This window comes from Pristiophorus japonicus, chromosome 13 (genome assembly GCF_044704955.1).
Source record: "Pristiophorus japonicus isolate sPriJap1 chromosome 13, sPriJap1.hap1, whole genome shotgun sequence".
Taxonomy (NCBI): domain Eukaryota; kingdom Metazoa; phylum Chordata; class Chondrichthyes; family Pristiophoridae; genus Pristiophorus; species Pristiophorus japonicus.
Genome location: NC_091989.1, coordinates 49,482,942 through 49,498,407, shown reverse-complemented (window position 1 = coordinate 49,498,407; position 15,466 = coordinate 49,482,942). Strand labels below are relative to the sequence as shown.

General features: G+C 44.0%; 1 protein-coding gene across 1 annotated transcript; it reads left to right on the top strand.

Annotated features, from left to right (window-relative positions):
- Positions 1-13,704: 13,704 nt before the first annotated feature.
- ccdc71 (coiled-coil domain containing 71) lies at positions 13,705-14,789 on the top strand. The gene has a single exon (XM_070896652.1). The coding sequence runs from the start codon at positions 13,718-13,720 to the stop codon at positions 14,294-14,296; it is 579 nt and encodes a 192-aa protein (XP_070752753.1). The 5' UTR covers positions 13,705-13,717; the 3' UTR covers positions 14,297-14,789.
- The last annotated feature ends 677 nt before the right edge of the window (positions 14,790-15,466 follow it).

Below are 15,466 nucleotides of genomic sequence, written 5' to 3'. Positions count from 1 at the left end.
CTACTTACATTTCTCTCAGTTGTAATCTATTACAAATGTTGTCATGGTAATTATAAATGTCTCCCCTCAGGAAACAGGTCATTACACACGAATGACTCTGATCACTATTGATCCAGTCAGCTTTACTTATCGATATAGTTTTCATATCACACTGTTGATTCTGGCTAGTCTCTAGTTTACATGCGGTATCTGGTCAATAGGACCATGTGACAAACAGCTGTTACTTCATCTCCATGGGGTATAATATTTATTCCATGTAGGCGAGACTACAATCCAACTGGAACTACTTTCCCATCAGCCATCAGCAATTGAAAAAAAATCAAACAGCTGTGCGTTGGCTTAGCACCAGTGAGCACCAGCGGTAACCATAGCAACTGTCATTCCTGCTCTCCTGGTTTTCTCTCCATAAATGACTGAATAAATAGATCCCTTCTGTCTTTCTCACCAAATTCACTGCTTTGATGAATAAATTAATTCTCTCTTCCAATCTCCTCTCTGCAAATTACTGAATAAACAAGTCCTTTTTGTCCTTCACACCAAACTCACTGACCCAAAATAAAATGGAATAATACAATCCTTCCTGCCAATGTTATAATAACCAGCTGGTGCACACACAGTTCTTCACTGTATACTCGACCACACCACCCATGAGCTGATGACATCACATAATGAGCATTTTACGGTGCTACTTTATAGCACTATTTTTCAACGAATGAAGGATTGACTATCTCAGGTCAAAATAACATGGCACTGAAATATTATATGAATAATATATTGCATAGAAACTTATTCAGTATCACTTTTGTTCTACTCCTGAGAAAGACCTGTGCAATTCACTCACGACTTCTGCATTCATGGAGTAAACATTGTATTCGACAATTTACAGTGCAATATCCTCAAAATATACAATACTGTACAAATCGATGTTGCTTTGTCCAGGAGATAACATCCATGAGATCTGAATCGAGATGTACTAAATTTCTTTGATCATAAGCATGCTAGGTCTATGCTACCATTTTGAACTCCAAAAACACATACTGCACAAAATTAGAATCATAGATGTATGTACATATACCCCCAGGTTACTCTGTTGCTGCATCCCCTTGAAAATAGTACCATTTATAGTTCATGTTTCCTCTCCTTATTCATCCTACGAAAATGTATCACTTCACACTTCTCCGCGTTAAATTTCATCTGCCCTGTGCCTGCCCATTTCTCCAGTCTGTATGTTCTGCTGAAGTCTGTTACTATCCTCTTCATTGTTGACTACATTTCCAAGTTTCATGTCATCTACAAATTTGAAATTATGCCTTGCATATCAAATTCCAGGTCATTAATATATATCAAAAAGAGCAGTGGTCCTAATACTGATGCCTGGGGGAGTCACCATTGTATACTTCCCTCCAGTCTGAAAAAAAACCATTCACCACTACTCTCTCCTTTCTGTCACTTAGCCAATTTTGTATCCATGCTACCATTGTCCTTTTAATCCCGTGGGCTTTTACTTATAAGTCTATCATGTGGTACTTCGTCAAACATCTTTTGAAAGTCCATATACACATCAACTGCACTATCCTCATCAACCCTCTCCATTACTTCATCAAAAAACTTGATCAAGTTAGTCAAACACAATTTGCCTTTAACAAATCTGTGCTGATTTTCATTTATTAGTCCATACTTTTCCAATTCCCAATTAATTTTGTCCTGGACTATTGTCTCTAAAAGTTTCCCCACCACTAATGTTAGGCTGACTGGCCAGTAGTTGCCAGGTTTATCCCTCTCCCCTTTTTTTAAAAACAGAATTTTTCACAAAAACAGCAAAATGTTGCCTACAAATATAGCCACAAACTAATAATTGAATTAAAAAAGTGGCATCCAGTGAATTCTGCAAATCTAGTAAGGAATCTATTTTTCTTTAATATTTAAATAAGTTAAATAAGTTATTGAAAGCAATGAGCAAATAGAAAACATTACAGGCATCCATTGGATAGAATGCAGATTCAACATCATTGAAACGCATAATTAGAGTGCACTTGAATGAATATTGCATCTATCAGATGTCTCCACATTTTATGTTTATACTCATGATATAAACAGAATACATGCAATATTTATCCAACATAGAGTGCCAACATCCAACTATGTGATATGCAAGGGAACGGTAGCATCGTGGTTTTGTTACTGGACTAATAATCCGGAAACGTGAGTTCAAATCCTACCCAGGCAGCTGTGGAATTTAAATTCAGTTAATTAAATAAATCTGGAACTAAAAAGCTCTTATCATTAATGGTGACCATGAAAATACCGATTGTCATAAAAACCCATCTTGTTCACTAATGTCCTTTCAGGAAGGAAATCTGTCGTCCTTATCTGGTCTGGCCTATATGTGACTCCAGACCCACAGCAATGTGGTTGACTCTTAACTGGCCTCTGAAATGGACAAGCATTCAGTTGTAAAAAAACGCTGCAAGAAATCACAATAAGAGTAAAACCGGACGGACCACCTGGCATTGACCTAGGCTTTAGACATGAAAAAGGCACACCCAGCCCAGTCGACCTGCAAAGTCCTCTTCATTAACATTTGGGTACGTGCCAAAAATGAGAGAGCTGTCCTCCAGACTAGTCAAGCAATAGCTTGACAGTCATACTCACAGAATCATACCTTTCAGCCAATGTATCAGATTCCTCCATCCCAAAGGTGATGGCACAGTGGGAGGGAGTGACCCTGGGGGTCCTCAACATTGACTCCGAACCCCATGAAGTCTCCTGGCATCAGGTCAAACATGGGCAAGGAAACCTCCTGCTACCACGTACCGCCCTCTCTCAGCTGATGAATCAGCACTCCTCCATATTGAACATTACTTGGAAGAATGTACTCTGGGTAGGGTACTTCAATGTCTATCACCAAGAGTGGCTCGGTAGTACCAATACTGACCAAACTGGCTGAGTCCTGAAGGACGAGACCCAGCAGGTGGTGAGAGAACCAACTTGAGGGAAAAACCTACTTGACCTCATCCTCACCAATCTACCTGATGCAGATGCATCTGTCCATAATAGTATAGGTAGCAGTGACCACCACACAGTCCTTGGAGACCAAGTCCCATCTTCACACTAAGGACAACCTCCATCGTGTTGTGTGGAACTACCAACATGCTAAATGGGATGGATTCAGAACAGATCTAGCAGCTCAAAACTGTACATCGATGAGGTGCTGTGAGCCATCTGCAGCAGCAGAATTGTATTCCACCACAATCTGTAACCTCATGGCCCGGCAGATCTCTCACTCTACCATTACCATCAAGACAAGCGACCAACACTGGTTAAATGAGGAATGTAGAAGAGCATGCCAGGAGCAGCACCGGGCATCACTAAAAATGAGGTGCCAACCTGGGGAGGCTACAACACAGGACAACATGATATCAAACATCAAAAGCAGCATGATAAAGACAGAGCAAAGCGATCCCACAACCAATGGATCAAAGCTCTGCAGTCATGCCACATCCAGTCGTGAATGGTGGTGGACCATTAAACAACTCATGGGAGGTGGATGCTCCATGAACATCCCCATCCACAAGAATGAATAATTAAGGAGCTAGAGGGAGAGAAGAACTTAAAATAATCACTATCACTAAAGAAAAAGTACTCTGTAAAATAATGGGACTAAAGGTGGACAAGTCCCCTGGACCTGATGGCTTGCATCCCAGGGTCTTAAAATAAATGGCTGAAGAGATAGTGGATGCATTGGTCGTAATCTACCAAAGTTCCCTGGATTCTGGAGAGGTCCCAGTGGATTGGAAAACCGCAAAGGTAACGCCCCTATTTAAAAAAGGAGGCAGACAGAAAGCAGGAAACTATCGACCAGTTAGCATAACATCTGCCGTTGGGAAAATGCTAAAGTCCATTATTAAGGAAGCAGTCGCAGGACATTTGGAAAAGCATAATACAGTCAAGTAGAGTCAGCATGGTTTTATGAAAGAAAAATCATGTTTGACAAATTTGCTGGAGTTCTTTGAGGATGTGATGAGCAGGGTGGATAAAGGGGAACCAATGGATGTGGTGTATTTGGATTTCCAGAAGGCATTCGATAAGGTGCCACATAAAAGGTTACTGCACAAGATAAAAACTCACGGGGTTGGGGGTAATATATTGGCATGGATGGTTAACTAACAGAAAAGAGAGAGTCGGGATAAACCGGTCATTTTCTGGTTGGCAAACGGTAACTAGTGGGGTGCTGCAGGGATCAGTGTTGGGACCTCAACTATTTACAATCTATATTAATGATTTGGATGAAGGATGAAGCGTGTAATGAAGCCAAGTTTACTGATGATACAAAGATGGGTGGGAAAGCAAGTTACGAGAAGAGCACAAAGAATCTACAAAGGGATATAGACAGGCTAAGTGAGTAGGCAAACATTTGGCAAATGGAGTATAATGTGGGAATGTGTGAGGTTATCCACTTTGGCAGAAAAAATAGAAAAGCAAATTATTATTTAAATGTTGAGAAATTACAAAATGCTGCAGTATAGAGGGACCTTGGGTTCCTTGTGCATGAAACACAAAAAGTTAGTATGCAGGTACCGCAAGTAATCAGGAAGGCAAATGGAATGTTGACTTTTATTGCAAGGGGGATGGAGTATAAAGGAGGGAAGTACTGCTGCAAATGTACAGGGTATTGGTGAGACCACACCTGGAGTACTGCGTACAGTTTTGGTCTCCTTATTGAAGGAGGGATAGACTTGCATTGGAGGAAGTTCAGAGAAGGTTCACTCGGTTGATTCCTGAGATAAGGGGGTTGACTTATGAGGAAAGGTTGAGTAGGTTGGGCCTACACCCATTGGAGTTGAGAAGAACGAGAGGGGATCTTATTGAAATATATGATACTGAGGGTACTCAACAAGGTCGATGTATAGAGGATGTTTCCACACATGGGGGAATCTAGAACGAGGGAGTATAGCTTAAGAATAACAGAGCGCCCATTTAAAACTGAGATGAGGAGGAATTTCTTCACTCAGAGGGTTGTAAATCTGTCAAATTCTCTGCCCCAGAGAGCTGCGGAGGCTGGGTCATTAAATATATTTAATGTGCAGATAGACAGATTTTTAAAAGATGAGGGAGTGAAGGGTTATGGGGAGCGGGCAGGGAAGTGGAGCTGAGCCCAAGATCAGATCAGCCATGATCTTATAGAATGACGGAGCAGGCTCGAGAGGCCGAATGGCCTACTTCAGAATTCCAATGTTCCTATCGTCAATGATGGCGGAGCCCAGCACGCGAATGCAAAAAACAAGATTGAAGCGATTGCAAACATCTTCAGCCAGAAGAAGCCGAGCGGATGATCCATCTCGGCCTCCTCCTGAGGTCTTCACCATCACAGAAGTCAGTCTTCAGCCAATTTGATTCACTCCACGTGATATCAAGAAACGGCTGAGCGTACTGGATGCAGCAAAGGCTATGTGCCCGATAAAATCCCAGCTATCATGCTGAAGACTTGTGCTCCAGAACAGATATACTGTTTTGGATACTGTTGGGGGAGATGACTTACCAGGGGAAGGCACCAGCAGCCAGGTTCATGGCACCAGGTTCATGGCGCCACAACCGAGACTCCAGATGGTATGTTGCCTCCCTGGTGCAAGGGTCAAGGATGTCTCGCAGCGGCTGCAGAGCATTCTGGAGAGGGATGGTGAACAGCCAGTTATCGTGGTACATGTAGGTACCAACGATATAGGTAAGAAGTGGGAAGAGGTCCTACAACCTGAATTTAGGGAGCTAGGAGTTAAATTAAAAAGTAGGACCTCAAAGGTAGTAATCTCTGGATTGCTACCAGTGCCACGTGCTAATCAGAGTAGAGGGAGCAGGATAGTTAAAATAAATACGTGGCTTGAGCAGTGGTGGAAGAGGGAGGGATTCAAATTCCTGGGACATTGGAACCAGTTCTGGGGGAAGTGGGACCTGTACAAAAGGGACGGTCTGCACTTGGGCAGGACTGGAACTGATGTCCTTGGGGTAACATTTGTTAATGCAGTTTGGGAGTGTTTAAACTAATATGGCAGGGGAATGGGAACCTATGCAGTGAGATAGGGCGAAGTAATATGGAGTCAGAAACAGATGGTAGAAAGGTAAAAAGCAATAGTGGAAGGCCGAGTAAACAAAGGCAAGAAACAAAAAGGGCCACACTACATCATAATTCTAAAAGGACAAAGGGTGTTAAAAAAACAAGCCTGAAGGCTTTGTGTCTTAATGCAAGGAGTATCCGTAATAAGGTGGATGAATTAACTGTGCAAATAGATGTTAACAAATATGATGTGATTGGGATTACAGAGACGTGGCTCCAGGATGATCAGGGCTGGGAACTCAACATCCAGGGGTATTCAACATTCAGGAAGGATAGAATAAAAGGAAAAGGATGTGGGGTAGCATTGCTGGTTAAAGAGGGGATTAATGCAATAGTTAGGAAGGACATTAGCTTGGATGATGTGGAATCTATATGGGTAGAGCTGCAGAACACCAAAGGGCAAAAAACGTTAGTGGGCGTTGTGTACAGACCTCCAAACAGTGGTAGTGATGTTGGGGAAGGCATCAAACAGGAAATTAGGGATGCATGCAATAAAGGTGCAGCAGTTATCATGGGTGACTTTAATATGCATATAGATTGGGCTAACCAATCTGGAAGCAATACGGTGGAGGAGGATTTCCAGGAGTGCATAAGGGATGGTTTTCTAGACCAATATGTCGAGGAACCAACTAGGGGGGAGGCCATCTTAGACTGGGTGTTGTGTAATGAGAGAGGATTAATTAGCAATCTCGTTGTGTGAGGCCCCTTGGGAAAGAGTGGCCCTCATATGGTCGAATTCTACATTAGGATGGAGAATGAAACAGTTAGTTCAGAGACCATGGTCCAGAACTTAAAGGGTAACTTTGAAGGTATGAGGCATGAATTGGCTTGGATAGATTGGCGAATGATACTTAAGGGGTTGACAGTGGATGGGCAATGGCAGACATTTAGAGACCGCATGGATGAATTACAACAAATGTACATCCCTGTCTGGTGTAAAAATAAAAAAGGGAAGGTGGCTCAACCGTGGCTATCAAGGGAAATCAGGGATAGTATTAAAGCCAAGGAAGTGGCATACAAATTGGCCAGAAAGAGCAGTGAACTCGGGGACTGGGAGAAATTTAGAACTCAGCAGAGGAGGACAAAGGGTTTGATTAGAGCAGGGAAAATAGAGTACGAGAGGAAGCTTGCAGGGAACATTAAAACGGACTGCAAAAGCTTCTATAGATATGTAAAGAGAAAAAGGTTAGTAAAGACAAACGTAGGTCCCCTGCAGTCAGAAACAGGGGAAGTCATAATGGGGAACAAAGAAATGGCAGACCAATTGAACAAGTACTTTGGTTCGGTATTCACTAAGGAGGACACAAACAACCGTCCGGATATAAAAGGGGTCAGAGGCTCTCGTAAGAAGGAGGAACTGAGGGAAATCCTTATTAGTCGGGAAATTGTGTTGGGGAAATTGATGGGATTGAAGGCCGATAAATCCCCAAGGCCTGATGGACTGATGGAGTATTTAAGGAGGTGGCCTTGGAAATAGCGGATGCATTGACAGTCATTTTCCAACATTCCATAGACTCTGGATCAGTTCCTATCGAGTGGAGGGTAGCCAATGTAACCCCACTTTTAAAAAAAGGAGGGAGAGAGAAAACAGGGAATTATAGACCGGTCAGCCTGACATCGGTCATGGGTAAAATGATGGAATAAATTATTAAGGATGTCATAGCAGCGCATTTGGAAAGAGGTGACATGATAGGTCCAAGTCAGCATGGATTTGTGAAAGGGAAATTATGCTTGACAAATCTTCTGGAATTTTTTGAGGATGTTTCCAGTAGAGTTGTCAAGGGAGAACCAGTTGATGTGGTGTATTTGGACTTTCAGAAGGCTTTCGACAAGGTCCCACACAAGAGATTAATGTGCAAAGTTAAAGCACATGGGATTGGGGGTAGTGTGCTGACGTGGATTGAGAACTGGTTGGCAGACAGGAAGCGAAGAGTAGGAGTAAATGGGTACTTTTCAGAATGGCAGGCATTGACTAGTGGGGTACCGCAAGGTTCTATGCTGGGGCTCCAGCTGTTTACATTGTACATTAATGATTTAGACGAGGGGATTAAATATAGTATCTCCAAATTTGCAGATGACACTAAGTTGGGTGGCAGTGTGAGCTGCGAGGAGGATGCTATGAGGCTGCAGAGTGACTTGGATAGGTTAGGTGAGTGGGCAAATGCATGGCAGATGAAGTATAATGTGGATAAATGTGAGGTTATCCACTTTGGTGGTAAAAACAGAGAGACAGACTATTATCTGAATGGTGACAGATTAGGAAAAGGGGAGGTGCAACGAGACCTGGGTGTCATGGTACATCAGTCATTGAAGGTTGGCATGCAGATACAGCAGGCGGTTAAGAAAGCAAATGGCATGTTGGCCTTCATAGCGAGGGGATTTGAGTACAGGGGCAGGGAGATGTTGCTACAGTTGTACAGGGCCTTGGTCAGGCCACACCTGGAGTATTGTGTCCAGTTTTGGTCTCCTAACTTGAGGAAGGACATTCTTGCTATTGAGGAAGTGCAGCGAAGGTTCACCAGACTGATTTCCCGGGATGGCGGGACTGACATATCAAGAAAGACTGGATCAACTGGGCTTGTATTCACTGGAGTTCAGAAGAATGAGAGGGGATCTCAGAGAAACATTTAAAATTCTAATGGGTTTAGACAGGTTAGATGCAGGAAGAATGTTCCCAATGTTGGGGAAGTCCAGAACCAGGAGTCACAGTCGAGGGATAAGGGGTAAGCCTATAGGACCGAGATGAGGAGAAACTTCTTCACCCAGAGAGTGGTGAACCTGTGGAATTCTCTACCACAGAAAGTTGTTGAGGCCAATTCACTAAATATATTCAAAAAGGAGTTAGATGTAGTTCTTACTACTAGGGGATCAAGGGGTATGGCGAGAACGCAGGAATGGGGTACTGAAGTTGCATGTTCAGCCATGAACTCATTGAATGACGGTGCAGGCTCGAAGGGCCGAATGGCCTACTCCTGCACCTATTTTCTATGTTTCTATGTTTCTCGCCGCGCCTCTAGCCAAGTTGTTCCAGTGCAGCTACAACACTGGCATTTAACTAACAATGTGGATAACTGCCCAGGTATGTCTGTCCACAAAAAGCAAGACAAATCCAAACCGGCCAATTACCGCCTCATCAGTCTATTCTCAATCATCAGCAAAGTGATGGAAGGTGTTGTCGACAGTGCTATCAAGCAGCATTTACTCACCAATAAACTGTTCACTGATGTTCAGTTTCGGTTCTGCCAATACTACTCAGCTCCAGACATCATTACAGCCTTGGTCCAAACATGGACAAAAGGGCTGAATTCCAGAGGTGAGGTGAGAGTGACTGCCCTTGACATCAAGGCAGCATTTGACTGAGTGTGGCATCAAAGAGCCCTCGTAAAATTGAAGCCAATGAGAATCGGAGGGAAAACTCTCCACTGGCTGCAGTCATACCCAGCACAAAGGAAAATGGTTGTGAATGTTGGAGGCCAATCATCTCAACCCAGGACATAGCTGCAGGAGTTCCTCAGGGCATTGTTCTCGGTCAACCATCTTCAGCTGCTTCATCATCAACAACAACAACTTGTATTCCTATAGCGCCTTCAACGTAGTGAAACATTACAAGGCACTTCACAGGAGTATTATGAGACTTAAAAAAATTTGACATCAAGCCGCATAAGTATCATCAATGACCTTCCGTCCATCACAAGGTCAGAAGTGGGGACTTTTGCTGATGATTGCACAGTGTTTAGTTTCAGTCGCAACTCCTCAGATAATGAAGCAGTCTATGCCAGCAAGCAGCAGGACCTTGACGACATTCAGGCTTGGGCTCATAAGTGGCAAGTAATATTTGCACCACACAAGTGCCAGGCAATGACTATCTCCAACAAGCGAGAGTCGAACCACCACCCTTTGACATTAAACGACATTATCATCACTGAATCCCCCAACATCAACAGCCTGGGTGTCACCATTGACCAGAAACTTAACTGGACCAGCCACATGAATACTGTAGCTACAAGAGCAGGTCAGAGGCTAGCCATTCTGCGGCGAGTGTCTCACCTCCTGACTCCCTAAAGCCTTTCCACCATCTACAAGGCACAAGTCAGGATTGTGATGGAATACTCTCCACTTGCCTGGATGAGTATAGTTCCAACAACACTCAAGATGTTCAGCACCACCCAAGACAAAGCAGCCCACTTGATTGGCACCCCATTCACCACCTTGAACATTCTCTCCCTCCACCACCGATGCACCATAGCTGCAGTTTGTACCATCTACAAGATGCACTGCAACAACTCGCCAAGGCTTCTTTGACAACACCTCCCTCCCAAACCCAAGACCTCTACCACCTAGAGGGTCAAGGGCAGCAGGCACATGGGAACATCATCATCTGCAAGTTCCCCTCCAAGTCACACACCATCCTGACATGGAAATATATCACCGTTCCTTCAGTCGCTGGGTCAAAATCCTGGAACCCCCTCCCTAACAGCACTATGGGAGTCCCTTCACCATGCGGACTGCAGTGTTTCAAGAAGGTGGCTCACCACTACCTTCTGAAGGGCAATTCAGGATGGGCAATAAATGCTGGCCTTGCCAGCAATGCCCACATCCCAGGAATAATTTTTTTTAAGTCTCTGCAATTCTTATGATTTATTTAGTTGGATCTGTCTTCTAAGAAAATTAAAAAACTTACATTCATATAGTTGAATAAATATTGTTAATAGTGATCAATAATATTTAAAATGCATCAGTATTATATACAATAGGTTTTCTGTTTATAGTTGAACATGTTGCAAAATAATAGTGTATTAAAATTATGTATATTGATCACAAATGAAGATGAAGCGATTAGTGCCATAATGTAATATACCGAGTGTAATGTAGCCAAGTTTGTTGATGATACAAAGATGGGTGGGAAAGCAAGTTGTGAGGAGGACACAAGAAATCTGCAAAGGAATATAGACAGGCTAAGTGAGTGGGCAAACATTTGGCAGTTGGAGTATAATGTGGGAAAGTGTGAGGTTATCCACTTTGGCAGAAAAAATAAAAAAGCAAATTATTTTTTAAATAGAGAAAAATTACAAAATGCTGCAGTCCATAAGTTACAAAGGGGATGATAGGCAAAAATTAGGTGGTAATGGAACAAGTTAAGAAACAAAAGATGAGTCTCGATGAGATGTGAATGGCGGAATGATCATCAGCTTCCATGGGAAAGAGAAAAAAAGGGGCTGTAAAAAAAAAGGGAAAAAAATATGGGCAGAGGTTAAGGTCTCAAATTGTTGAACTCGATGTTGAGTGCAGAAGTCTGTAAAGTGCCTAAACGAAAGATGAAGTGCTGTTCCTCAAGCTTGCGTTTAGCGTCATTGGAACAGTGCAGGAGGCCGAGGACGGAGAGAGTGGTGCGGAGAATTGAAGTGACAGGTGATCGGAAGCTCGGGGTCAAGCTTACAGTCTGAACGGAGATGTTCTGCAAAGCAGTCACTCAGTCTGCATTTGGTCACCCCAATGTAGAGGAGATCACATAGTGAGCAGCGAATATCGTATACTAAATTGAAAAATGTGCAAGTAAATTGCTGTTTCACCTGGAAGGAATGTTTGGGACACTGGACAGTGGGAAGGGAGGAGGTGCCTTCCGGCAGCACCTTCCCGTGCAAGCGCAGGAGAAGCAACACCTGCCCTTTTACTCCCCCATCCATAGTTTTGGTTCTCTTTCCCATGACAGGTGGTGATGATTCTGCCATTCACACCCCATCTAGACTCATCTTTTGTTTCGTGTTCCATTACCATCTCATTTTTGCCCATCATCCCTTTTGTCTTCTGCCTTCCACCCTATCACAGACCTTCCCTTTTGTTCTTTCCTCCCCTCCCACTTTCAGTGCCCCTGCACTTCCTTAAGAATCTGTTCCATGTCAAACTTTTCTTGTTCTGACGAAGGGTCAGACTTGAAACGTTAACTCCACAGATGCTGCTTGACTTGCTGAGATTTCCAGCCTTTTCTGCTTTTATATCTAAAAATTAAGAGTTGTAACAGTTTATAAAAACAAGTACAGAGGCAGAAAAAGGGTGAGCAGGAGAAGGAAAGAACCATCGGGAAGGTCTGCTGATTGGGTAGAAGGCAGAAGTGATTAAATGACAAAAGAAATGATGGTGCAAGGCAAGTTGGGTGTTAATGGGACAAGTACAGAAACAAAAGATGGGTCTAATGGAGCTGTAAATTACAACACCAGAACCATTAGCTCAAATTATTACATCAAAATAGATATATTTTCCAACCTAAATGAGTGAGTCTCGTTGCAAATGGGAAACTTGGCACAGGTTCTTTCCAAATGATTAATCAGAATTGAGATGGCTCGGAGGTAGCCAAACTGTTTGCAAATGTTAAATAGTCAGTTAATTAGGCACAGTTAAAAGTCTGGTGTTTACTGTAGGAATGATAGATGGTTTCGAAGGAATGTTTCCAACGTATCACAATCGGCCTTCTTGTCTCTTGAAGTCCTTGTTGTAAACTCCCACCATGCATTGCAAAAACAGAAGTGGCAGTTCATCGCGCAGAAACCCTATTGGTTCAATTGAAATGGTTCAAAACATCACGTCCTAAATCCCAAACATCTGATAATTATCAATCATTTGGAAGAGGCAAACCTGCCAAGTCTCATTTCCTTAGAGTGAGCATGAAATATGTATTCAAAGAAACATAGTTCCATGTGAGTAAAAGGCCTGTGATGAGCAGTGTGCTTGATCACAAATCTCACTCCCAACAGCTCCTTGATGCTGCCATCAGCCGGGTGTAGTGCCGCGCGCCGGTGATCCCGCTGCTGGGAGGCTGAGGCTGAGGCTGCAGGAGTGCTCGAGGTCAGGAGTTCTGGACTACTGTCCGCACTAAGACCGGTATCCACATGGTGGTCCTCGGTTAACCTGGGATCACCAGGTCCGATGAAGAGAGGTGAACCGGCCCAAGTCGGAAACGGAGCAGGTCAAAGCCCCCGTGCTGGTCAGTAGTTGGGTCGCACCTGTGAATAGATGCTGCAGTGCAGCCTGGCCAATAGAGTGAGGAATCACACCGTGGCTTAAAATAGCTCTTGGTTTGATGTATTACACTCTTGGAAATAGAAACCCAGCTCCAGCGAATTGAGTCCTGAGAAGAGGGATTAAGACTGACTTCTGTCTCTCCACAAGATGCTCTCCCTGACACGCTGAGGATTTCCAGCCTGTCTGGTTTCTGGACTTGGCTCCAGGTGTTTGGCTCACACTTGCCATTTGGCGGCTCCTCGGCCAGCGTTGAAGAGCGAGTGAGTGAGTGGCCCTCATGTGAGCGCGCTGGTGTCGGGGCGCCTTGTTTTGTTTCTGTTGAGCGGGGCTGGGTGGAGTCACTAGGCTGACGTACTGGAAGGGCTCCTGTTTATAAATGGGCGGCGGGTTGGGCTGTTTCTCATTTCCCAGGGACCTCTTGAGGAAATGTGAGTGGCTTTTCGTTGTAGTTTTTCCCCAATGCTCGGGGAGGGTGGTGGTGGTGGGCGGGGAGAGAAGGCTGACCCTTTCTTTTACATTTCTAACTGGCGAGGTGCTGTCCCACAGTTCGGTCAGCGAATTGGAAAGAGATAAGTTCGCGTGAAGCTGGCCATGGCGGTGTGCGCCGCCGCCGACGAGCGGGTGGTCTATTCCAGGTCGCAGATGGTGTTCGCGGGAACAAAGGCGCTGGAGGATGCGCTCAAGATCTTCATGCCCAAGTGCAACGACTTTCACAACTCGGAGGTTGAGCTGTGGGACTTCCTGTGCAGCATGAGGGAAGAGGGCTTCTCCCCGGTCATCCTCCGCAGCAAGGACGTCTACGGATATTCTTCACGTCGCTCCGCGGTGCCTACGGCAAAGCCCTCGGATGAAATTAAATCTGCCGCCGAGAGGGCGCCCGGGAGTCGGCGGAGGAGACAAAGGAAAGCGGGAGCCAATGCGGGGCAGCCGGTGACCAAGAAAGCCAAAGGTTGCCTCACAAACACCTCGCCTTCTCAGGTTGTGAGCAGGGTTCTGCGAGGCAGCTTGTCCAGGACGACCGCTGCGTTCAGGCTCACCAGCTTCCCAACCATAAAAGTTGAAGATTCATCTTCCGATGAAAGTGTTTCCAAAGCACGTCAAAGGGCTCAAAAAATTCTCAAAGTAAACTTGTCCCCCGTGATCCGATTGAGACCTGTGAGGGTGCCCTGATTGAATTTTCTAATGATGGGACATTTTTGAAGTTAGCGTAAATCATTTTAAGAATATATAACACACACATGGTGAAAATCGTTTTGTATTGTCTTCATATCCTGTTTACTATGGATTTCAACAGTAAGCTTCAGGGAAACGTTTTAACTTATTTTGGACTGCCGTTGCAATTTTTTTGCCATGCTGCTTTACTTGTTGAATTTGTGTTTTTCTCTCCCTTCAATTGCCATTTTTTTCTCGTCGCATCTCACTACCTCCTTTTTCCTACGATTGGTATTGTATACACGTATCCCCAATTCTGAAATTGGGAATGTTAATAGAATACATAATGAATCAAGGATTGAATTACCAGTTTACAGTATCATGTTAGTTGAATGTTGAATGCAGTTAAAGCCAATACAGCACGAATTGACTGCTGAGGTTGCCACAGATATTCTAACTACAAGGTACCTCAACACATGGATGCACTTGTACCGTTGTCTTTCTCTGTCCTGTTGCTCTTTGGAATGTTAATAAACTAATTCCCTAGCTGCTGGAACTTGCAGCTTAGATCACTGTATTTACAGACTTTTTGATCTTGAGAGTTGAGAATATTTTGTGGTATCTCTCCATTCTCAAGTCTTTGTTTAGGATACAAACTTGTGGCTTCAAAACAACTTGGTTAGTTCTGGGTCCAAATATAAGATGAATTACTTGAGACATGACTACAATATCCAGTTGAACTTCCACCAGATCATTTGCTAATTAGATGGCTGTTTTGGATGACCAGGGATGCTATGGACTAAGAAAATTGCCAGTTGTGGATGGCTGACCAACATGCAAGCAATCATTGTTGGTGTGTATTTTCTGATCTCTATCATACAGCCTTGGAAGCAAGTAATGCCATGGAATAGAACCATGCCTTTTGGCCTCTGAGCCTTTGAGTTGAATGTAGCACTTACCGATGGAAGAAATCTTTTTGGCTCTAAGAATCCAAGATGAAAGGAATTTGGTTAGTTTCATTCCAATTTGTAGAAGCTGAGTTCACAGCAAAACTGTCAATAGGTAACTACACTGAATCAACTGGGACCAGTAGAGGTGGTTCTGGGTTCTTTGCCACTGCCGCCCCGCCCCCCCCCCCCCATGTCAGCAGACAGAAATCAGTGCCACAAGTGACCCCCACTTTAGGCA

Bases quoted from the DNA above. Each gene is read 5' to 3' on its own strand.
- ccdc71 (XM_070896652.1), top strand. From the start codon at position 13,718: ATGGCGGTGTGCGCCGCCGCCGACGAGCGGGTGGTCTATTCCAGGTCG.